The sequence below is a fragment of the Rhinolophus ferrumequinum genome, chromosome 24 (genome assembly GCF_004115265.2).
Source record: "Rhinolophus ferrumequinum isolate MPI-CBG mRhiFer1 chromosome 24, mRhiFer1_v1.p, whole genome shotgun sequence".
Lineage (NCBI taxonomy): Eukaryota > Metazoa > Chordata > Mammalia > Chiroptera > Rhinolophidae > Rhinolophus > Rhinolophus ferrumequinum.
Genome location: NC_046307.1, coordinates 40,271,783 through 40,298,053, shown reverse-complemented (window position 1 = coordinate 40,298,053; position 26,271 = coordinate 40,271,783). Strand labels below are relative to the sequence as shown.

General features: G+C 40.1%; 1 protein-coding gene across 1 annotated transcript in view; it reads right to left on the bottom strand.

Annotated features, from left to right (window-relative positions):
- SIMC1 (SUMO interacting motifs containing 1) overlaps nt 1–26,271 on the bottom strand; it is a 46,961-nt gene that overhangs the window by 11,916 nt on the left and 8,774 nt on the right. Inside the window, exons 2-7 of the mRNA XM_033096894.1 lie at nt 17,790–19,334; nt 14,797–15,029; nt 13,949–14,018; nt 6,715–6,869; nt 3,585–3,737; nt 1,688–1,816 (exon numbers count right to left, since the gene is read on the bottom strand). Coding sequence (XP_032952785.1) covers nt 1,688–1,816; nt 3,585–3,737; nt 6,715–6,869; nt 13,949–14,018; nt 14,797–15,029; nt 17,790–19,334 — 2,285 coding nt within the window. The remainder of the gene's footprint in view (nt 1–1,687; nt 1,817–3,584; nt 3,738–6,714; nt 6,870–13,948; nt 14,019–14,796; nt 15,030–17,789; nt 19,335–26,271) is intronic.

Here is a 26,271-nt window from a genome sequence, read left to right as displayed (position 1 = left end):
GTCAAAGACTGAGTGTTTCCCCACGTCTGGAACAAGGCAAGGCTGTCTCTCATCCCTTCTCCAACATTTTACTGGTGGTACAGGCCCATGTAATAAGGCAAGACGAAGCAGCAAAAGGCATACAGATCGGAAAGGAAGATGTTAAACTATTTTTATTTGCAGACAATATGATTTTGTGTGTAGAAAATCCTAAGGAAACCACAAAAACATTCCTATTACAATGAACTTAATGAGGTTGCAGGATGTCTGTATACCATCCATGAGCTACTAGAAAATGATAGGTCACACCGGTGTATGCATTTGCCAAAACTCATGGAATGATACTTAGGTAAATTAGTTTATACGATTTAATTGTGTGTAAATTATACCTACACTTTAAAAAATTAAGATAAACCAAGGTAAAGGCCATATTAAGTATCTCCTAGTATAATTTGGGTGGTTGCCAATTTGCCCCTTCTGAGAGAGTTTTAAAGTAGGACCAGGTTTTATTTAAATTTTTTTTTTCTCTGTTAAGTCTGAATTTGTTTATATTTACCCATTCCTTAGATTTCTCATCTCTCAGCAGAATCCGGGCTTCAATGAATGAATTAGGTATGAGTTGGACTCAAATGAAGCACTCCTGAAAAAGTGGTAGCACAAGCGTGGTATCTGTGCACGCTTCCTTCTTACTGACCACTGTACCATTCTGCCTCCTTTGAACTGTGAACGTGAGAGTAAGCAGTTCTGGGTTTAAATTTGGATTCTGAATCTGACTAGCTCTGTAACCCTGGGCTAGTTAGTTCACTACTTTGAGTATTTTTCTCCTTCATTAAATAGGAAAAATGTTACAAAGTTTCACGGAACTATGAGATATCACAGGGACCCAGTAAGTGCTTGTCTTAACCATAGCGGGGTATTTTAATTATATCTTTATTACAGTACTGTTTGGTATGACATTTTCTTTTAATAGAGGAACCAGAGCTGTACCAGAATAGTCTTGGCTGCCACCTGGGAGCTTCGGGATGAGGATGAGAGGCAAGGAGCCAACAGAGAATTTCCCCAGGGGTCACCGCTGCACAAAGGCTCTCTCATAGTTACTTCCTGTGCCAGCAAGTGCTCATGAATTCATATTCATTCCAGTTTATTTTTCTTCCTTTGGATTCTACAGTTACTGGTTCAAAGAAGGAATCCTTAGTTCTAGCCAAGAACTCTATTTCTCTATCTTCTAATGGAATGCTTTACTAATTCACCCTTAAAAGAACTGAATTTCTTATTCTTACTATCTGGTCCAGGTCCACACACTTACTATAGGTCCAACCCTGTTCATTCTTGGGTCACCTCTTCTCTCCCTAATATCAGAAATGCCTGTTTCATTCATCCCTCAAGCCTACAGTGAACAGTTATGCCAGGCTCTATGGCTGAGGGTCAGGGCAGAAGGTCACGCTAAACAGCTGAATCTTGAAGGATGTGTGAAGTTGTAAGCCAAATGGACAAAGGAGGAAACGTCAGTCTCCATTTTAGGTATCCTACCTCTTCCCAAAAAATTATGCCTTAGTTGCAAATAATAATTAGTTGAGAACGGCTTTCTTCCACTAGGTTAGAGACATGAGCTATCCCTCCACCTCTTTTCCCCCTCAATTTATTATGTGGAATTTTCTTTTGAAGTTATGTATTCAGAATAAAAAGCGTAAACACAGCTAAGACTCACCTCTGACTCCTCTCAGGAATGTCCAGCACAAACCCAAACATCATCTCAGCGATTTTATTGGAGCTGCAGGTGGGGGTCCGGTCTACCTCCACGGCGATGGACAGCATTCTCTGCAGCTGGCAGACAATCCTGAGTCCAGAACACAGAGCCCAAGTGAGCAGGATGCCCGGCCAGGAGCCACCCTGCTGGCCGGAGGACGCCCCCATGGACTACAGGGTCTTGTGAAGCACACACTAGGTCAGGGAGAACTACTCAAACCATCAGCATGCTTGGAGTTAGCCATTTCACCTACCTGAATCCCTTTGCCAGATCATACTATCTGAACCTCTCAGAACCTGGGGTGAGCTGCAAAAGCAAGCTGCTTTTAAATTCAAAAATAGAAACATACAATCTTAAGGACCTAGAGAACTATAAGGATCAGCTAACCTATAACTTCTCAATTTTACAGATGATGAAACAGGTCCAGAATGACTAACAATTACTTGACTTTCTTTGATCCGGGGAAGAGAGATATTTACCATAGAGTTTTCTCCTGTTACGGTTCCTTTGCACTAATCGTTTACTAAGTCCCGTCTCGGAACGTCAGCTGGTGGAATGTGACCCTGTCGCCCATCAGACTGCACCAGGCTGACGTGGGAGAAGGAATCCGGGCAACCCCTCAGAAAGGTGAGCCTGGCCTGAAGCAGCCTTTTGTAACACGCATTATTATTTGTGATGGAAGAAAGGGCTCTGTTTTCAGAAAATGTGCAGCCAGTGACACAGTAGGTAGACCAGGGGCTTTGGCATTAGATTCTGTGTCTGCAATGACAAGCCGTTCAACTTTTGGCAAATTACTGACACTACCTATTTCATAAAGTTGTGAGTGTTCTGTAAGATATATGGCAGACAGGCACTCGTAGTGAATGGTAGCGCCTGTCATTGTTAAGACAATAATAAATCAACTGTTAGAGGGCCCTATTTTTATTACTACTAATATTTATTGATAGTAAATTTACTGTTACTGTTTTTTATATGAGATTAGCTTCCATTGAAGGAACAGTGTCTGCCTCTCTTGGATCTCCCAATCTGCCCAAGTCAATGCTTCATTGTCCTAAAACATTCTCCTTATAGATACAAGATTGTCTCCTAAATTAGTTAAAACCCATAGGTCTTATATGAAAATCAGCTTGGTGCAACTAGATTACACTATAGCATTGCGAACTTAGGGATGAATGTCAAGTGAGTGGCTTTTAGCAGCATGACTGACGTGGAGTAATGGGTGACTCGTGCAAAGGTAGCTCCAGCCCCTAAAATCCTGGCATCTCTCAAAAAATGCCAGGACAACCCTCAACCCCACAAAAGAAATGCCAGGAATTTTTTTTTTTTTTTTTTTTTTTTTTAAGGAATTTCTTTCCAGTGCCGTCTGAGGTCACGGGACCTGCCTGGTCTGAGCCATTGCTGTCATAACGTGTTGGAACGTGCAGGTTGAACTGCCATTCTAATCCCAGACTGGAGGAGATAGACACAGATCCTTGCAGACCAGACGCTGCAGGAACACCCACTACCCATGGCTCCTTCTCTTCTGTCAGTGGCTAGCTGAAGGGGTGAGGGGCTGTAACCCTCTATTGACTCTTGGAACCCGGAGAGGGAGGGCCGTGTCCCTCTTTTGGTTCCACTTTAGCTTTGTAAATTTGTATACACTTAGTGAAGTCCTAACCATCTAGGGGGAAAACATCTGCTCTTGTCCTACCTTTGGGATTGGAAATTGAGCCTTTGGTCAAAGAAGATAGTCTTTAGTAGGAATCATTCTGTTACAAGGGCTTGTTAATCTGGGGGCAACTGCTCTTAGGGAGTGGTTGTTCTCTACAACGGTAAGTCCCAACAGCCCCAGGAAAGACAGCTTCCGCCTGCCACTTACAGCTGAGTGGTGTTCTTTGTCAGGTTAGGCTGGGGACATGGATGGCTACTGCTGGCCTTCAAGATTCCTGTTCGTGAAGAGGTCTGGCTCCCATTTGGGGGCTGAGTTAATCCATCTTCAGTTACCACTTTGACCAACCACTTGATCACATCCCTGCAATGGAAAAAAGATAAGAAAAGGTTAAACGTCTGTTTGATTGTGTGGTGCTCAGAACTTCAGCCTTAACCTGGGTTCCTAGACCCCTAGTTTCCCCAGTGGCACTCGGAGGGCCCGTAGGCTGTTTTCAACATTGAAATAAGTCTAATGGAAACATACATTTAATTGCAATAAGGTTACAAAAGCTAATTAAAATACCAGCATTTTTCTTTCAGTTTTAATTTTTGAAAGGTACCTCCAAGGTCAAATAGTATTTTCTGTGGCTTCCTGACCCCAAACATTCCTTGACAAGGTTGTAAGTTGGACTGGATGGCCACAGAAGTCTTTGCTAGTTTTCTATTATTAGGTGTCATCAATTAATGATAATAACCAAGGTTTAGCGTATGTACAGTAGGAACATATGCAGACGCAATAAAACTACATAAAAAGGAAAGGAAATGATAAACATTCAGGATGCTGATTACTTTGGGTGCAGGAGGGCACAAAAGTGGGCAGTGGGGGATGGATGTGTGGTTAGATGTAGGTAGTTGTCAAGGTCCCAGCCTTTGATTTGGGAGGGAAGTTAAGAGATGCTGATTACAAAATCAAAAGTAACCAATTAACGAAGTAAATAAGGCAAGTGATTCATGTTTTAAGGATAATGTTTAATCTAAGTCTATGACTTTGGCAAAGGGATGTATTTTAACTGACTTAGCAGAATTGAGAAAGCTGGGTCCTAAGCCCACAGTAGAGAAGAGCAATCTTATATATGCCTATTTATCAAAAAAGAAGGGAAGAGAATCTTCAACAAGCTCTGCGAACCGTAGCACAAGGTTTCTCTGAAGTACGAGTAGAAGGGGTAAGTTAGAATAAGTATGATGGCTTGTACGCTGCTTTAGAAAATTTTCGACCCCTGGATCATCTTCCCCAGCACTGCAGACTACAGGTTGTGGAGCGCTCACCCAGGGTGGTGGGCTGGGGCAGCAGTCATGGCTGGAAGAAGGCAAAGGCACTGCCGCAAACACCGGGCACTGAGGGAACACATGCACGCTGAAGGCGGAGATGCTTTGCTGGCTTCCCCCAGCTGTCCTCCCAAACCCTGGCACCCCAGTCTCTGTCCTTCAGTAGGAGATAGGAAGGTGGAAAAACCATCCAGCCCAAGAGGAAAGACCTGAAGACATGGACAACGTATTGTCTAAGAAATGGGCAGCCAGTTCCACCTACAGGGAAGTTCAGAAATGACAAGTCCTCCCATGTGCTCAGAACTTCCATCAGCTCTTGAGTCTGTCACCCTTAAAAGGGGATAGACAACCAGGGTTTACCAGACACCTATGGAAAGGCTCTAACATGAGAGAAAGTCCAAAAGAGCCCAAACTAACCCGCCCCCACACCCCCAAAAAAGCAACTTGGAGAAAACAGACATTATGCAGAGAGTAAACAAAAATAAAAGCTACCATTAGTCTCATCAAAGATATGAGAAGATACAGATCCGTGAAAGAAGAAAACAAGAACAGAATACTATTAATTTTAAAAAGGAATATTTAGAGAAATAAGTAAAAGAGCTCTTGGAAATTGAAAACACGATAGCAGAGATGAAAACTCGATTTTCCAGGAATGAAGGACATGTTTCTAGACTGAAATGGCCCACTGAATGCCCAGCATAGTGGATGAATATAGACCTTCAAAAAGCCTACTGAGCAAGAAGAGGATTCTATAAACTTCCAGAGATAAAAATCAGGATACATAAAAAGAATCAGTAATCAAAGCTGACGACTTCTTAACAGTGATTCTGGAAGCTGGAAGACAATGGAAGATTTCCTCCAATATTCTGTAGAAAAGTTATTTCTAACCTAAATATCTATACTCAGTTACCAATGTGGGGGAAGATAAAGAAAGATATTTTCAGAGACACAAGATCTCAAAGATTTTACTTCCCCCATCTTGTTCTCTTTTTAAAAACTTGCCAGTGAGGTACAGTTTGTACACCACACATCGCACACAGTTGTGTGATGAGTTTTGATAAATACATGTAAGCACAACCTTAATCTCATAATCAGCTGCTTTTTGCTCCATCTAGAACAGGTGACTTTTTTTCCACTGGTAAAGCACAAACTGGAGGACTTGGCTTGCATTTCGTGTGACTGTCTTGAAACCCAAGAATCGCACTGCACAGTGAGAGGCACACAGTAGCACTAGTGGAAATGAGAGCAGCTGATGACATCAGCTTGAGTGTGATCGTATGTCCCATCGCCACCCAGTCCAGGGCCTATGCTCACACAGCAGTTACTCGCATTATTCACACGAGTTATTTTAAAATGTAAAACCCAATTACGCTACCCTGTGGTCTTAGAGATTCTTTGCTGAATTTCTACTTCTATACTAATTAGCATTTAAACTTTACATAAAATGGCACATCTTGGGAAATGGGTATGGGCACGCCAACTAAGGGGAAGAGGCTGAGCAACGCTCCAAACACAATGAAATCTATTTTTATCAAAGATGTTATAATAGTCAATATCCCACGTTGGCCTGTATCATTGATTCTTAACAAATACACAGGAACATATGGGAACATATAAAAACAAGTGGGAGAATTTCAATAATGCTCTGAGAAAAGGGACGCTGGTATACCAGCCTGGTGAGGACCATTTCCAAAACAAGCAAGGGTTATAGTTCCAGGGGGATGGAGATCAATCTAAGTTTATAAAGGCCGTGGAAAGTTTTACGAGTTAAGGTTTCTCCTTGAATCTCATGATGTTCAGACAACAGTGAAAGAGACCCAAGGAGGTCGATGGCCTTGAGGGAAAAGCACACAAGCCCTGGGGCCAGCCATATGCTTGGCATCGAGAAGGTTTGTTTCAGGACCATCTGTAGTGTCAGTGCCGATCCTGTCACACTATCTTGTGACTAGACTCTGTCATCATCCACCGGATGTTCTCGGGGCCCCCTTCCAGCCCCTGCCTCCCATCCGCTCAGGGTGCAGGTGGCTGGTTACCTGATGTTGTGGGGCTGCCTGTCACAGGACAGCATGGTGCTTGCAATGGATTGCTGCAGGTGCTGTCGTTGCTTCCTCAGTATCTGCTGGAAGTCATCTTCCAGGGTCTGGACGACATAACGCAGAAACAGGAGTCGCCCAGGCAGATTTTGTCCCTGTGGGAGAAGAAATGAGAAGTGGCTATTTCCTGTCAGTCTCCTGGATGACAGTGAGCAGTGGGCTCCCATAAATACTGAGTCCAAAGGAAGGCCATGAGCCCACACGCGCGTCTGGGCCTAAAAGGGACAGTGCAGGCAGCCTAGGTCATTACAAACGAGGGCAGACGGCAATCGTAGAGCCCGGAGGCTCCGGACTGCAGACTTACTGATTTGAAGAGGCAGCCAGAGGCCAGTCGCACTCTCTCACTAACCCTGACTATCAGTGTCAGAATAAAGCCCAAACTGTGGCTATCAGAACAGGGACAGGAACTGGTTCCTAAGTGACCCTGCTGAGCTGCTAGATCAAGCAACCAAGATGCCTACCGCACCTGTGAATTTCTAGGAATGGGAGCTGATGCATACCTTTACTGTGTAAGCAGGGCTGCGTTGGGTTTTCTGTTACAGGTGAAATGATCCTGATAAATAGCCCAACTGACACAGGCAGGGGGCATGAGCTCTGGTGGCACACAGACCTTATTTCTTTGTTTTTGTTTGTTTGTTTAAGTACCTGTCACTCAGCAGGCAGGCCTGCACGGTTTGGTGGTTTCCCTTTACTGGGAGACAAGTGCCGGGATCCAGGCCCAGGAGCTCAGGCTTTGAAACCTCGAGGAATGAGAAGGCACCAACCAATCTGTGTCTGGGCTCTGTTGGGAACTTTTCGAACACCATCGGGCAGGCATGTTTTCTGGGAACAAACTCATGGAGCAGGGTACGGTTTGGTTGGCAGGAAACAGCATGACCATTCCAAGGACGTACCAGTTCCTTCCTTTTTTTTGGAGGAGGTGGGGATGGGATATCTTGCCTCCCAAATACGTCTTTTTCCCTCTAACCTTTATTAATTGATATGAGTTTTTAAAATTCAAGTACTTGTGCATGATTTATGATGAAAGAAAGTCTTCCAGGGACACCACGCTCCACAAGCACTTGTCCACATTCTATCTGCTGTTTCCATGACTGTTGTGGATACCCCACGTAAGTCAAACCGTACGCTATTTGTCTTTTGGTGATTGGCTTATTTCACTCGGGGTGATGTCCTCATCGTGCTGCCTTCCATGTTGCAGTGTCAGAGGATTTCCTTCCTATTTAGAGCAGAAATAATATTCCCCTGTACGTATATACCAGATTTGTCTCTGCTGTGATATGTCGATGGACACTTGGGCTGCGTCCACCTCTTGGCTGTTGTAAATACTGCTGCTAAAGAACAAGGCATGCAAACACCTCTCCAAGGTCCTGCTTTCAATTCTTTTGCATTTATTCCTAGAAGGGGGATTGGGATGGATCATATGGTAATTGTACGTTTCATTTTTTGAGGAACCACCGTACAGTTTTCCATAGCGGTTGCACTATTTTTCAGTGTTACCCACAGTGGACAAGGGTTCTAATTTCTCAACATCCTTGCCACTACTTATTGTCTGTTAAAAAAATTTTTTTAAAGTAGCCACCTGAGGGGTGTGAGGTAATATTTCATTGTGCTTTTCATTTGCATTTCTCTAACGGTCAGTGATGTTGAGTATCTTTTCATATGCTTGTTGGCCATTTGTCTATCATCTTTGGAGAAATGTCTATTTCAGTCCTCTGCCCTTTTTAAAATCAAGTTATTTGGCTTTTGTTGTTGTTGAGTTGTAGTTCTTTATATATTCTGGATATTAACCCATTATCAGATACATGATTTTAAAATACTCTCTCATTCTGTAGGTTGCCTTTGCACTCCTGATTGTGTCCTTTGATGCACAGAAGTTTTTAACTTTGACATAGTCCTATTTGTCTATTTTTGCTTTTTTTTGCCTGTGCCTTTAGTATCATTCTCAGAGAAATCGATGCCAAATCCAGTGTTATGAAGCTTTCCCCCGTTTTCTCCTAAGAGTTTTATAGTTCGGGGTCTTATGTTTAGATCTTTGATCGATTTTGAGTTAATTTTTGCAATTAGTCTTACGTAAGGGTCCAACTTCATTCTTCTGCATGTGTCTGTAGAGTTTTCCCATAGCATTTGTTGAAGAGATTATCCTTTTCCCATCGGATGGTCTTGGCTTGATGAACACCATTTGACCACATTTACAAAGTTTTATTTCTGGGTTCTCTATTCTAGCCTATATGTCTGTCTCTATGAGACTATCACACTGTTTTGATTACTGTAGCTTTGTAATATGTTTTAAAATTAAGAAGTACGAGTACTCCAACTTTGTTCTTCTTTTTCAAGATTGTTTTGGTTATTCATGGTCCTTTGAGATTACACATGAATTTTAGGATGGGTTTTTCTATGTCTGCAAAAAATGCTGTTAGGATTTTGATAGGGATTGTGTTGAATTTGTGGACTGCTTTGGGTACTTTTGACATCTCAACAATATTTAGTCTTCCAATCCATGAACGTTAAGGTGTCTTACCATTTATTTATGTCTTCTTTATTTTCTTTCAGCAATGTTTTGTAGTTTTCAGTGTACAAGTTGTTCATCTCCTTGGTTAGGTTTACTCTTAATGTTATTTTATTATTCTTAATGTTATTGTTAATGGAATTATTTTCTTAATTTCCTTTTCAGATTGTTCATTGTTTGTGTATAGAAATACAACTGATTTTTGCATGTTCATTTTGTATCCTGTAATTTTGATGAATTTGTTTATTAGTTCTAATAGTTTCTCTGTGTGGAATCCTTAAAGGAAAAGCTTTTAGTATTTCACCAGAGTATGATGTTTGCTGTGGATTTTTCATATAGGGCTCTTATGGGGTAATTTCCTTATGTTCCTAGTTTGTTGAGAGATTTTATCATGAAAGGGTGTTGAATCTCATCAAATGTATTTTCTGCATTAATTGAAATGATCATGTGGTTTTTGTCCTTTATTCTGTTCATGTGGTGTATTGTATTGACTGATTATTGTATGTTGAACCATCCTTGTATTCCCGGATAAATTCCACTTGGTCATGGTATATAATCCTTATGATATGCTGCCGAGTATTTTGCTGAGGATTTTTGCACCAATGTTCATAAGGGATGTTGGTCTGTAGTTTTCTTGTAGTGTCTTTGGCTTTGATATCAGGGTGATGCTGGCTTCATGGAACAAAGATACTTTGTATGATATCCACCTTTTAAAATCTACTGAGACTTCATTTATGATTTAACATATGGTCTATTCTAGAATATGTCCCATATGCATTGAGAAGAATGTGTATACTGTTCTTGTTGGGTAGAATATTCTGTACATAACTGTTAGATCTGGTTGGTTTATTGTGTTCTCTTTTCTTATTTATCTGCTGTCTGGTTGTTCTATCCACTACTGAAGTCTCCCTTCGATTCTGTCAGTTTTTGCTTCATATTTTGATGGTCTGTCATTAGGTGCGTAAGTTTATAACTGTTATATCTTCTAGCTGTACTGAAACTTTTATTAACACATAATGTCCTCCTTTGTCTCTTGTAACATTTTCTGATTTAGAGACTATTTTATCTCATATTACTATAGTCACCTATGCTCTTTTGGTTACTATTTGCATGGAATACATTTCCCATCCTTTTACTTTCAATCTCCTTGTGTCTTTGGATCTAAAGTGAGTTTCTTGTAGATAGCATGTCGTTGGATCATGTTTTTATACATTCCGCTAATCTCTGTCTTTTGATTAGAGAGTTTAATCCATTTACATTTAAAGCACTTACTGATAAGGAAGGACTTACTTCTGTTTTAATGCTGTTTTCTGAATGCCTTATCTATTTTTTGTCCCCCATTTCCAGCATCACTGACTTTTTTCTTTAGTTAATTTTATTTGTAGTGAAATGTTTAAATTCCTTTCTCATTTCCTTTTGGGTATATTCTATAGCTATTGTTTTTGTGGTTACCATGGGGACTACGCTTAACATTCTAAAGTTATAATACTCTAATTTGAATTTATACCAGATTAACGTCAATAACATATACAAACAAACAACATACTGACATAAAAAACTCTGCTCCTTTATAGCTCTGTCACCATCCCCTTTAGTTGTCGATATCACAAAACTACATTTTCATATATTGTGTGTCCCAAAACAAACTAATAAATCTTTTAAATGCGTTAGTTATTTAAATTATGTAGAAAACCAAATGTGGAGTTACAAAGTTACAATACTAGCTTTTAGAATAATTTTTAAAAATGTACTAGTCACCTAAATCATATAGAAAACCAAATGTGGAGTTGCACACCATTGTTACAATAATAGTCACTTTTGTGATTGCCCATACATATACCTTTGGCATCTTTATTCCTTCATATAGCTTCAAATTACTGTTTAGTGTTTCATTTTATCCTGCAGGATTCCCTTTAGTTCCCTTTAGCATTTCTTGCTGGGCAATGCGAATGGTAACGAACTCCATCAGCTTTTGTTTATCTGGGAATGTCTTTATTTCTCCCTCAATTTTGAAGGACAGTTTTCTCAATATAGAAATCTTGGTTGAGTTTTATTCTTTAGCACTTTGAATAAATTGGCTCACGGCCTTCTGGCCTCCAAACTTTGTGATGAGAGAAGTCTGCTGATAATCTTATTGGGGAATCTTGTATGTGGTATGTCACTTCTCTGTTGCTGCTCTCCCTAATGTTTGAAGGACAGCTTTGCCAGACATTTATTCTTGATTGACAGGTGTTTTCTTTCAGCACATTGAATACATCATCGCATTACCTTCTGACCGGTAAGGTTTCACTGAGAATCTTATACGGGCTCCCTTGTATTTGATGAGTCACTTTTTCCTTGCTGCTTTCAAGATTCGGTCTTTGACTTTTGACAATTTGATTATAATGTGTATTGGTGGGGGTCTCTTGGTTTATCCTTGTTGGAACTGAGCTTCTTGAATTTGTGTATCCATTTCTTCCCTCAGATTTGGGACGCTTGGGGTCATTGTTTCTTCAAATAAGCTCTCTGCTACTTTTTTCTTCTCCTTCTGGGCCTCCCATAAATGCATATATGGGTTACTTATGGGTCCCACAGTCCCTTAGGCTCTTTTCAGTTTTCTTTTTGCTCCTCATTCTGTTTTCTTTTTGCTCCTATCTTATTGATTTCAAATGACCTTTCTTCAAGTTCACTGATTTTTTTTTCTTCTATTTGATCAAGTCTGCCGAACCCCCTCTAGTGAATTTTTTAATTCAGTTATTGTATTTTTCAGCTCCAGAGTATGTTTGATACTTTCTTATACTTTTTTGTTTAATATTCACATTTCGTTCATGCATCATTTTTCTGTTTCATTTAATTGTCGGTCTGTATTCTCTTTTACATCTTTAAGGTAATTTTATAAAATTCTGTGTGAGGAAGTTGAGGGATCTGTGTTTCTTTAGGGTCAGTTTCTGGAGCTTTAGTTTGTTCCTTTGATTGAGCCACAGTTCCGTTTCTTTGTATGCCTTGTAGTTTTACGCATTTGAAAAAACAACCACCTTTGCCAGTCTTTATCCACTGAGTTCACGGAGGGCAAGACTTTCACCAATCAGCCTGGACAGAGGTTCTGGGACCACTCAGACCTTTTGTGGGGCTGTGTGTTCTCACGGCTTTTGTGTTTGCTTTTATCTGATTTCCTGAGCGGTTTGCCTCTATTTCTTCTCAGGAGCCTGCAGTATCTTACTCCCTTGGTACCTGCCTATAGAACTGCATATTCTCTGATATCTAACATGCTATAGTGCTAACCTCTCTTTTCAGCAGCTTCCAACTATGCCACTGTTCCCAGCAGTGCTGAGTCAAGCGAGACAGAAACCATCCCTCGGGCAGCCCCCCAATGAGCCAGAACACTGGACTCAAAGTCCATTCTTTTGTTTCCATCCTGAGGAAGGCACCGGGGTATGGGAGATTTCTTCCAAGTTGCACTATGCTGTGCCAGGTGCGGGGAGGGGTACGGACACAAAATACCACAAGCTTTCAATGGAGTCCCTTCTTGGTGATGCTTTGGCCTGGGTACTGTAGCTTCTCATCTGGTCTCTATAGTTTTCACAAAGATGTTCTGGTCCATATATTATTGTCAACATGGTGTCTCCGTGGGGGAACAAAGGCCTGGAGCTTCCTTGTCTACCATCTTGGTGATGTTTCCCAGATCATTCTTTCTTAAAGCCCTATGTTATTTCACTCCAGTCTGGACTGGTTGCTCTCCAGGTCTACTAGTCACTGTAATCTTACTTTTCTGGAATAGATCTACTGTTTCCTGGATCCTGTGACTCCTTTTTTTATTTTTCTCCGATTCTTTTGATGCATATCTTTAAGTAATCCCCTAAGAAATAGAGTGTGGGGATATTTTTCAAGTTCCTACATGTCTGGAAATGTCTTTATTCTCCCCTCACACTTGGCTAATAGTTTAGCTGAGTATAGAATTCTAAGTTGAAAATAATTTCTTCCATCCAAGTGCTTTGGGGCGAGCTGACAGAAAACTGGCAAGTTTAGGGATCCCTAAAGGCCATAATGCAGAAGAATTTTTTTCTGGAGTACCAACTCTACACTAGCTGCCTTCATTTATGACAGACGGTTCATTCGATTTCTTTAGACAGTGAATCCTTTAGCTTTTGGCCTGAAGGATAGGTAACCTAGCAACTGAACTTTCTGTACTCAAGAAAGGAGAGGTGGTTGGTTCCATCTCCAAACTTTCAACAAATTTACAGCCCATATCCAACTCCAACGCTCTTGTATATTGTATTTCTGAGTCCAAAAGCTCTCTGCTATAATGGGCAGATTTCCTCTTTCCTGGCGACAGCCCCTTCCAGATGTAATCTAGCCTCTGACTTTCTCTGCTTAACGTCATCAGTCATCAGTTACATTGCCTTTAGATCTTCCAGCCTTTATTGAGATCTATTGTCCTTCCTGTTATTTTCATTGCCATGGATTTATAACTTTCTCTACTCATTTACTATGATTTTTAATGAGATCTCGAGAGAAATAAGTGAATATATTCAGTCTTGAATTGGAAGACAGCACATAGGAATTTTTTGGTGAGAATGAGAGTATAAGAAGGGAATAATGGCAAAGACGTTACTACCAGATTTGCTATTACTTTTGTTTCTAGTTAAAACTTCCTCTGCAAAAGATACACCCTCATAATTGTTACATTACCTCCTCTTCCATGACATAAGTGAGCAGCTTCCAGTCCCACTCCACTGTCTTGGCATTAGCTGGATGTAACCTGAAAGTCAAGTGACATCGGTTAGCATTCTGGAGACTTTAGTGGAAGAGGGGATGGGATCTGGAAGAGGACAGTCGCCAGAAGCCTCCCCTCACCCTCAGCTCTTGCACACCTTTTGAGACATACAATACCACATCATCTGAGAGTAGTGGAAGTTTATATTTTTTTTGCTACCCAGTATCCACTTCTCTTTTGGGAGGCATTAGTGCCCCAATTTTACCTTGAAGAAATCGAGTTTTTATTAGTCAGCCTACAGGCTTCCCTACCAGTACCGTGGCATGAAGCCTGGGAAGCACGTTGAGCCAGTCAGTCATGATCTTCTACCCCTCAGTTCACAGTGACTGGCTCAAAGATGGGCTCATCGCTTACATTATGCCAGTGAAAGCCTACAAGACTCAATTTCAGAACTCTTATGTAATTAGAAGGGAAGCGGACTTTCTCTCCCCTGAGAGTATCACAAAAGCTAGAGGCTCAGAAGGCTACCACGTAGAGCCTGAAAATCGAAGCAAAGCAGAACTGAAAAATGGATCCTTGCAACTGTTTTTAAACTGAATTAAGTCACGTCTTATTCCTGGGTTCCTTGTAACATGGGTCATTAAGTTCTCTTTTACGAGCTGTTAGAGGCAGTTTGGATTGGATTTCCTGTCCCTTGCAATCCAAATAACACTGGCGTACTAAGTCACCCTCTCTAACGGTTAGCTGAATGAAACTTAGGAAAGAGAAAGCTGTGCCCAAGTCCAGGTTCCCTAGGAGGTGTGCCGACAGGTAAGGCTCATACTGTTGAATTTTCATGAGAAGCATGTAGGCCTCCTTTAGGACGTCCACGGCCTCAGAGTCACTGAGCAGGATTTTCTGGATGATGTGAGATACAATTTCTCTGGGTGGGTAATGCTCGGGTGACACAAAGTCCATCAAAAACTGCACAGTCCCCAGCGGAAAATTTTCTTCAATGGTGTTTGTTACCATTCTTAGTCTTCGATGAGGGATGGGTTCTAATTTTTGACCCTTGCTCTGTAGAGATAAAAAAGAAAGAAATCAGGATGGGTTTCTACAGACAAAAACAAGAGGTTCTGGAACAGGTTGAAGACGGCATAGTTTTCCACGCATTTGAAATACTCATTTTTTTAAAAAAGAGACTGGAAAGGCTTATCTAAAAAACTTTTAGTGACATGGGGCAATACTTATATTAAATTTAAAAAAGAAGCATTCAAAGTTCTACATATAACATGATTTCATCTGTGTTAAAATATAACACAGAAAGAAAAATTCAAGAGGAAAGAGCTAGCCTTTAGATTTTGGAGTGAGGCTGATAAGATGTTTAGGGGTAGTCATAAGAGTACATCAGATACTGAAATAAAGAAAAATGTTTTAAATATGTTTTATCGTGAGGAGAAGAATCCCATTTCATTGATTTTTTTTTTTTTTTGAATCAACAGTAAATTTTACGTTGATTTCTTTCCCACAAAAGTATGTATATGAAGTCTGGGACAAAATATGTGAAAAGTGGTTTTCTATTACCTGGGTGGTAGAATGAGGATTGATATTTTTCCTCTATATGTTTTTTTGTATTTTTCCATTTTTCTATAATATACATGTATTACTTTTATAATCAGAAGAAAAACAAACATTAAAAAGTTGGTTTGATGTAGGAATATAACAGTTATAAAACAATGATTTTTGAACATTTAACTTACCCTCAAGTCTCATAACAAATCCTAAGAAATACATACTATTACCATGCCTGATTTATAGATGAGGACACTGAGATTTAGAAAGGAAGCATTTGTCATGCAACACATGTCCGAAGCTCACGTCAGTGGCATCCCTCCAGAGCTATCCTGTAAACGTGTACTCTCTATAAACAACACCAACAATAATACATACATTTTTGTTACAAATCTCAGTTAAAAAATTTTAAATGTGTATGTATGAAAAAGCAACCGGGAAGGAAATACACCAAATTATTAATAATAATAAATGCTGACTGATAACATCATGGGTAACTATTGTTTATATTTTAGAATGTTTTATATTAAGCAAGCATTATTTTTAAAGTCTGAGAATAAGTATTAATTTTACAATGCCAGCCAAATGAAGACTTGACAGCTTATGTGTAACAATAAAACAGTGACGGCTGGATTTGCCCTTTCAGGAAATCTCCTGGAGCACAGAAGTCCCGTCAGCTCTCCTTACGTCTCAAATCACCTGAGGGTGACCCCTGACCTTGCTGAGGAGACCAGTGCTGCAAAGTGGCGGGTAGTGAAGAGGGAGAGAAGGTAAGAACAAAAATCTTGCTTTGGTGACTGTTTCACATGTGATGCATTTCACAGATTTGAATCTGTATTATTCGTTTCCTGCCTACAAATGGGGACATCTACAAACAGATAAAGTTTATGTTTTGATGCCCGTAACCTTAAAGGGAACTAATATTTATAGAGTACTGTTATGAGCCCTGAAGGTGGCTGTGTGCCTTATGTTTACCTTTAAGTCAAACGACTGTGGGATGTGGGCATTATGACTTATTTTAGGGCTAAACAAAGACTCTGAGGAGTTAAGGCCAATGGCTGGTAAGTGGCAGTATGGGGACTGGCTGAGACGTTCTGGGGGAAAGTGACCGAGTGAAGAAGTACTTATTAAAGGCCCTGAAGAAATCAGGGGAGAGACAGCAAAGATGGACAGGTGTATTCTAGATAGCTGAAGTAGGAAGGGGAGAAAGAGATGAAGAAGAAAAATCCACTTTGTCTAGCCTAACTGCGCCTTATAGTCTGAGCTATGTGTACAGAGAAGGGGGACATGGTCTCCCCATCTGCATCTCCTGACGCCTCCTCTAGTCGTGCAGCACCTACAAGCCTACAGCCTTGACGAGGGGAACACAAACTCTTTCATGTCCCCCAAGCGCTCCTGATAATGAACCACAGACAAATCAGCAACCTGAGACAAACCCATGGGGACAAAAAGAACGGGCTAGTGGTTGGGGAGAGTCATTCAGAAGAGGACATAAACTACTAGAAGATATAACAACAGTTAAAATGACAGAAAACAGTTCACTCTCCAAGGCCCAATCAGGGTGAATGCCTGGCGTGCTAAGCTGGGTCACAGACGGCTCCAACAAGGAGGATACACCTTGTGATTCCTCGAGCCACTTCAAGCCAGTGTCTTCCTGTCGGCCTTGTGGTTACGGATGGAGAACAGCGTCATGTTGCGGGCTTAGCCACAACTTCTTTTCTACACGTCTGGTTTCGTTCTCACAGATCAATGAAGATCAATGAAAAGTAGCAATGCCACTGAAATCTTAACATTGAATTTCCTCCCCCACAGTCAGAGAATAATCATTTTGGAGACACTGAAGTGTCCAGAGTATGACTATTTCGTTAGATGGGAGCTGTAATAAGAGCATCACGAAGGGAGAGACATAGGAGTGAAGTATTGGAGGAAGGCCCACAATGAGCCAGACGCTCTAACAAGCACTGCACATCATGTTATCTCATTGAACGATCCTGTGAGGTATGTTCTTAACTCCATTTTACAGACAGGAGAGCTATGGCGCAGAAAGGTGAAGTGACTTCCACAGGGCCGGCCCCACAGTGTGGGGCTGAAATTTGAACCCTGATCTGACTCAACACTGAATGGTTCCATAAGTCGAGGAAAGATAAAAAGGTCAAGTTCACACTGGACCTGTTTTCTCACGTGTGGACTCCTTCTAGCATACTAACCTTGTGCTAGGCCTGTACAAAGGACTTCTAATCCCTAGGAGAAGACAGGTTGGCTCACCTCTCTTATGTCTTTATCGGGAACTAGTGTCTGGAAGAAGAGGTGATGCACCGGAGGTCGTAAGAAGTACTTCAGTCTATGCAGGCACGGTTTGTTGTACACACCGTGGGTACCTTCTGGGGCTCGGGCGTGCACCTGGCCAGACCCGGCGATGGCAGGCTCTGATAGGGATATCTCTTTTCTGCCTGGTGTTTCTGTGGCAGAGAGCCACGGAACTTTCTCTAAGGAAGTTGCAGACTGTGGAGACGGTGGGCTGGGCACGCAGCGTGGAGAGGGTGGGACTGAGACATCCATAGGAGGGTCAGGGGTCTCGGTATCATTTTGGGGAGAATCAGGCCTGTCTCGTGGTAAGCGAAGCAAGTCTCCAAGTGAGTGTGGCACGTCTCCCGGCACGTGTGGCCGGTCTCCAGGGGATTGCAGTGTTTCTCTTGGTAAGTGTGGGACTTCTCTAGGTGACCGTGGTACATCTCTTGGTGACTGTGGTGCATCTCTTGGTGACTGTGGCGCATCTCTTGGTGGTTGTGGCATGTCTCTTGGTGGCTGAGGCACATCTCCCGATGACCGAGGCATGTCTTTTGGTGACTGAGGCACATCTCCTGGTAACCGTGACACGTCTCCTGGTGACTGTGACATGTTTCCTGGAGCTTGTGACACGTCTCCAGCTGACTGTGACATGTCTCCCTGTGACTGTGACATGTCTTGCAAATGTGCCACATCTTGTGGATATGACATGTTTTGAGGTGGGCCTGGTACATCTTGAGGTAGGCCCAGAAGTGGGCAGAGTGAGTCTTGAGGTGGCCTTGGCGAGTGTTGAGGACGCCATGATGAGTCTTGAGGTGGGTTTGGCATGTTTTGCTGAGGGCGTGGCACATCTGGAGGAGGGCATGGCACTTCTTGAGGCAGGTGAGGCAAAGCTTGTAGCGGGCACTGCACGGTTTGTGATGGGCATGACAAGGCTCGTGGCGGGCACGAGGAGGCCCGTGGTGGGCATGAGGAGGCTCGCGGTGGGCATGGCAAGGCTCGCAGTGGGCAAGGCACATCTTGCTGTGGGCATGGCAAGGGTGCCCTTCGATTGCTGCTGCTACCATTATTGCTTGTTGGGGAGAGGGGGTGAACATCTGAAGATAGCTGTAGGCTGGCCAAGAAGCCGAGGTCACCTTTGAATGTGGTTGAGCTACAGTTTGGCTCACAGAGTGAGCTACAGTTTGGATAAACAGAGTCCCCACTGATGGATGTAGGGGGTTGGGGAGCTTCAAATATGGTTTCTTCCAAAAGGTCCAAATCCACAGGATCACTGTGAATGATTCTGCGAGCTGTGGGCCGGGAGCTTCTGTCCACCCGCCCTTCCATCACCTCTTTGCTGGAGAGGCTGGCACATGTTTGAGGACTGGTCGGCTCCTTCTGGGAAGGAGCAACAGCTTCTAGAGTCAAGTCAAGAGTGGCAATAGGTCTGTTATCATCCTCAGTCCTCGTCAGGTCAATTACACAGAGTCCATTGCGATCCTTTGCTCTGGATCTGGTTTCTCTCGTTAAGTCAATGAAGTCCTGTGGAAGGGTTGGGAGAAGATAAAGCGTCAATAGGGAATCTCAGCTTTACCTAAGAAGACTTAAAGCTTAGCTTTTAAGGACAGGCATATTTTACCTTTTCACTTCACTGACCATTTGTACATCTTGTATAACATAAACATCGTCAATTTCCATACCCTCTTAAAATATCCAGATGCCACTTGCACATCACTGAGGGCACAGTGGAATGTTTTCAGATCCAAGGTGGACAGGGTGTGGTAGAGAAGATTTCAACCTTAAGTCATAAAGTAAAAAGCAACCTTTGTTTGGAAAAACAAATATATAGGATGACCTACAACGGAAGCTAAAGAAGGGAAGCTAATATAAGAGAACCTACTATGTGCTAAGTGCTTTCACATATCTGTAGTGTTCACAATGACCCTATCAGGTAAACATTATCATCTCCACTATACAGATGGGAAACTGGAGTTCAGGACATAGTTATTTACCGAAGGATTATACAGCTAAGTAGCAGAGACAAACATGCAAACCCAGGTCTGGTTCCTTCCTTCCCTGTTAGAGCCCAGGAATGTACAACTTCATTCAATAATATAGCCTATAGTCAGATATGGAGGATAATAATACAACAAGGATTATAAAAGCAATGTAAGTCTGAGCCCGAAGTAGATGAATTACTGGAAAACCTCCTGTCTTCACCGCCCAGTCCTTGGCAAAATGATTAGGCAGCTCACAGAGCCAGATGACGCCAGCCAGAGGCACTGCCATCAACCTCTGTGGCTTGAGCCTGGAACACAATCCTGCTCTCCCTTCCCAGTGTCTCCTCACCTAGTTGGGTGCCTTGCCACTAGGAAGCTGGGTACCAGTTGCGGGGCTCCCTACCACAGCTACCATGCTATTTGTCTTAAGAGATGTGATGGTCACCACCATCAACACCACCAAAGCAGGGCGCAGGATTCTGGGTGGCTCAAGTGAGAATGGGCATGCACCTCCTCCTGGAGCAGGCGTTTCTTGGTGAAGCAGCCGGACGGCATCGCTGCCTTTGGTGGCTCTCTACCGCTAGCTGAACTCAACATGAATAGTTGCAAGGCCGTAGAGGGTCTGAGTTCACCTCCTCTTTCATCCCCAACTGCTGGAATGCAAGGGGGCTCACTGTCTCTAGTACCTGTGTCCTCGTCTGCGTCTGCTTCTGTTCTTTCTTTTGCTCCGAATGACGATTATGCCCTTGTGTGTTGGGAAGTTTCTCGTCTTTCAACACTCAACACAGATGTCACTGTGCGTGAAATCCCTCCAGATCACTTCTTGTCACAGATTTAAGCATTTCCTCTCTCGTATCCCCACTGCCTCTGTACGAACCTCTTTCTTTATCCCAAAGAATTTAATGCTTTTTGATTGTATTGAAGATGGAAATAAATTTGTCATCTTCCGATTATTGATTACTACTAGATAGAAACACTGTCGATGTATGTACATCATCCTTGTATCCTCCGACCTTGCTAAATTCACTGAATTGCACCAGTGACTATTTTTGTAGCTCCCAGAGCGTTTTTCATGGAAACAATCATGTTGTCTGCAAATAAAGAAGTTTTACTTCTTCCTTTCCAATCTGTGGGCCTTTCTTTTATTTCTTTTTCTTGCCCGTTTGCAATGCCTAAGGCATCCAGGATAACTCTCGATAGAAGTGCTGAAAGCAGACATTCTTGTCTTGTTTTTGAACTTAGAGGAGAGAATTTCAGACTTTCATCATTAAATATAATGTTAGCTGTGGGGTTTTCACAGATGCCCCATATCAGGCTGAAGAAGTTCCCTTCTTCCTCTACTTTTCTGAATTTTAATTGGGACTGGTTGTTAACTTTTGTCAAATGCTTTCTCTGCACAACAGAGATGATCATATGATTTTTTTCTTTGTCCTATTACTATAAAAAATTAGGCTCATTTTCTAATGTTAAATTAATCCCGAGGGGAAACTCCACTTGGTTATGATGTATTATTCTTTTTCTGTATTATTGGGGTTAATGTATCAATATTTTATTAAGAATTTTTGCATGTTCATGAGGGACATTAGTTTGTAGTTTTCTGTTCTTATAATGTCTTTTACTGGTTTTGCTATCAGAATAAAACTGGCCTTATAAAATGACTTGGGAACTATTCCCACCTGCTCTATACTGTATAGTTTAGAGCCTTCTTTTGCTAGCTTCCTACTGTGAAAGCTTAGATAATTGATTTTTGACCCCTTTCTTTTCCAACATTCTAAAAATTTCTCTGTAAGTACTGCCTTACTTCATCCCACAATGTTTACTATGTAATCTTTGATTACCATGTAGCTCATAGTTACTTTCATTACGGTCAGAAAACAAACTGTAAGAGTTCAGTCTTTCAAAATACATTGAGACTTGTTTTGTATCCTAACACATGACCTACCTTTGCTGAATGTTTCTTGAGCACTTGAAAAAAAATGTGTATTCTGCCGTTGTTGGATATAGCTCTGTACGTGACAATTAGGTCTTGTTTGTTGATAGTATCTTTCAGATCTCTGACTTCATATACTTTTGGGGGAATCCAGTGGTGCTATCAGTTACTGAGAAAAGCATATTAAAGTGTCCAACTATGACTGTGGCTTTCACTATTTCTCCCTGTAGCTCAGTTAGATTTTGCTTCATGTACTTTGAAACTCTGCCATTGTTGGGTGGAGTGCCAACTGTGTTTTCAAAGTTTTAATGTAGTCCTTGGCTTAATGATGTGCTAAGAATAAGGAGAACAGTGATACCCCCTCACCCCCAGGCTAAGAGAAACTGATCTTGTTTCTGAATAAATAGGACCAATCTTTGGAACTTTGGAAATTTAAAAATTGCATTAGAAATCTGAGTCCAAAGGATTCTAGAGCAGGAGACTCTCCCTTCATCACTGCAGTTACAAAAATCTCACTCAAGTCAAGCTTACCTCACTCACGATATTAAGATAGTAAGTACGGTATAGGTGCCTCTTACTTGGGGATTTGTTTCCAAAGTGAGCCAATAAGACAAACATAGTGCCTGTTCACAATTACCCTGGAGCAGAAGCCAGCAAAAAGGGGCTTCCACTGGCCAAAACTGAGGCAATTTGAACACAAAATAAATAGTAATTCAAAGGGTACTGGAGCAATTGGACATCCACAGGCAAAAAAATATGACCCTCAACATAAATTTCATACCTCATGCCAAAATTAACTCAAAACAGATTATAGACTTAAATATAAAATGTAAAACTATGAAACTTGTAGAAAAAAATAGGACAAAATCTTTCGGCTCTAGGGCCAGGCAAAGAGTTTTTAGATAACACCAAAAGCACTATCTATAAAAGAAAAAAAATGAATAAATAAGTCCTAATCAAATTAACAACTTTTACTTTGTGAAAGCCTACATAAAGAGGATGAAAAGACATACTATAGACTGGGAGAAAATATTTGCAAGCCACATATCCAACAAAGGACTAGTAAGTAGAATATATAAAAAACTCTCATAAGAGTAAAAAAAAAAAAGTTTAGTTAGAAAATGGGTAAAAGATATGAACAGATCTTTCACTGAAGAAGATAGATAGATGGCAAATAAATACATGGAAAGATGTTCAACATTATTAGCCATTAGGCAAATGCAAATTAAAAACCAAAATATCACTAAACATATCAAAATAACTAAGATAAAAATACTATTAATACCAAATGCTGGTGAGGATGCAGAGAAACTGAATCACTCACATATTGCCAGTGGGACTGTAAAATGGTACAGCCACTCTACAAAAGTTCCGCAGTTTCTTAAAAACTAAATGTACAACCACCATAGGACCTAGCAATCACAGTCCTGGGTATTTATGCTAGAAAAATATTCACCAAAAAAAGTGTACACAAATGTTCACAGCAGCTTTATTTGTAACAGCCAAAAGCTGGAATCATCCCAGATGTCTTTCCAAGGGTGAATGGTTAAACAGACTGTGTGGTACATCCATATGATACTAGTCAACAAAAAGGAACAAACTACTGATACACACAACTTGGATGAATCGTCCAGGAAATGCGCTGAATAAAAAAGCCAATCCCTAAAGGTTACATACTACATTATACCATTTAATGAAGGCCAGATTAGTGGTTGCCAGGAGTGAGGGATGCAGGTGGGATGATGGTGGCAGTGGGAGGAAGTGGGTGTGATTATAAAAAGCAAGATGACGAATCCTTGTGGTATTGGATCTGTTCAGTGTCTTGATCGTGGTAGTAGATAAACTTACACAGTGATACAACTATCGAACTTAATACACACAAATGCTCCAATGAATGCAAGTAAAACTGGGAAATCTGAGTAATATAAGCAGATTGTATCAATGTCAATATCCAGGATGGGATGTTACACTACAGTTTTGCAAAATGTTGGCACTGGAGGAAACTAGGCAAAGTGTACAAGGGGTTGCTCTGTTTTATTTCTTACAACTGCGTATGAATCTCTAATTATCTCAATAAAAACAAATAGTAATTTTTATATGAAATATTTAAAAATCTAGAGTAAATAAATAATTATGGAGAATAACAAACTACCAAACTTATTCAAGAAATAATAGAAATAACAGAAAGGCTGGTAGACCAATAATCACGGAAGAAATTAAAACTCAAAGATCTACCTCAAAGAAACAAAACAAAACAAAAATATCCCACTAAGCCTAAATATTCTAAATTTATATTCGTTTATTACTTTTAATAAAAACTAACATAGGGTTTAAAAAATTAAAAAGTACAAAAGGTAGAAGGTAAACAATTTCCCTCTGACCCCCGTCACCCTCCCCAGGAAACAATGACTGTTATCTACTTCTTGTGTACAGATGGTTTCTTCAAAACAAATTCTACAAAACTTAGAGAAACAGATAATATTAAGTTATTTATCCTATTCAAGATAATTGTAAAAAGGCACATAAGCTTCCTGTTTCGTTTTGCAAACCTCACATAATACATCAAAATGTGATTAAAAGAAAAGAAAAATGGATAAGGTAATCCTTGTTTGCCCTGGATGATCCTGGTTTATGCCTCTTGTCCTAGTGTAATTATTATCAGCACTCCCTTTCACTGTCAAAATTGTTCAGTGTGTATAATAAATAATGTCATCCTAATTATTAACCAGTATCACTCATAAATGTGAATACCAATGTCATCTATAAAATATTAGCAAATCAATTCCAGTATTCTTTTTAAAAAATGAGTTCCATTTTTGATCATAAGGACTAACTAGATACTCTGATCAACCAACCTAATAAAAGCTAGAATTGATACATAAATGCAAAAACATGGGACAAGATATAACAAGGAAAAACCCACTAAAACACAGCCAGTGTAGCTATGCTAATATGAGACAAAATAGACTTCAATGAAAATAGTGTTACTAGAGATAAAGAGGGCCACTGCACAATAAAAGATGTATTTAATCAAGATATAATAATTTAAAAACTGTATGTCTAATAAATAGTCTCCATAAAGCAAAAATAGATAAAAGTAAAAGGAAGAAAAGAAATATATACAGTCATTATGAGAAATTTTTATAAGTCTTTCTTGTTTGATAGATTATGAAAACAAAAATTATTAAGGATACAAAAGACTTGAACACTTTTAACAAGCTTCATCTAAAGGACTCAGAATTATTATTCACAATTACATGAAACATTTACAAAAATTAACCACATACTAGGAGTCAAAGTACATCTTAGTCAACGTGAAAAGGTTAACATTAGTCAAACCAACATACTAACTAATAGGTTAGAAATCAATACAAAAAAATAATTAGGGAAATCTTCACACAACCACAAATGAAGAAGTATGACCAAATAACTTACAGATCAAAGAAGAAATCATAGAAATTATAAAAATTTTAGAACTGAACAATAACAAAAATACTAGGCATTAAAACATGTGACATGCAGAAATTTATTAGAAAATTTAGAGACTTAGACACTTAATTCTAAAAGAAGGAAAGGAAATTAACGTGCTAAGCATGCATGTTTAGACAACAGGGAAAAAAAAAACAACAACAAGCCCAAAGAAAACAGAAGGGAGGAAATAATAACAGAAATGAATGAAACAGAAAACAGCAGAGATGAGCAGCAATGCCAAAGTTTTGTTCTTTTAAAAGACTATTAATATTGTCAAACATTTGATAAGAAAATTAAGAAAACAAAGAGAAGGCACAAATAACTAATATCAAGAACAAAAAGGGAGAAAATTACAGATGTTTTCAAAGTAAAAAAGATATATTATGAATAACTTTATGTCAAAAAACTTGGGAACTTAGATGAAATAGATAAATTCCTGAAAAAGTAAAGCTTAGCAAAATTGACTTAAGAAACTGGGTGCTAAGTATATGGGGAATCATTATATGATTTGCTCTATTTTTTCGTGTTTGAAATTTTCCATAATAAAAAGGTATTTTTAAGTTGACTCAAGAAGAAAGAGACAATTAAAATAGTCCTTTAACCAATAAAGAAATGAAATCAGTAGTTAAATTTTTTCCTTCTCAAAAATGCCAGACCCAGGTGATTTTAAAAGTTCTGCTAAAAATTCAAGGAAATAAATGATTCTAACTTATACAAGCTATTTACAAGTATAAAAAAATAAGGGGATACCTCCAACTCATATTATGAGCTAGCATAAACTTAATCCAAAATCTAAAAGAACAAGAAAGAAAAAACATAAGTCAATGTCACTTAGGAACATGTAAAAGTGCTTAAAAAAAAGTACTATTAAACTAAATCCAGCATCATCAAGATGAGTTTATTCTAGGAATCAAGACTATTTTAACAGTTTTAAAAAATCAATTAATGTAATTCACCATATAAAGGAGAAAATCATATGCTCATCTGAAGAGGTCAAAAAAAGCAGTTGATAACATTCATTATCCATTCTTTAAAAAAATATCTCAAAGTAGAAATGGAAGAGAACTTCCTTAATCCA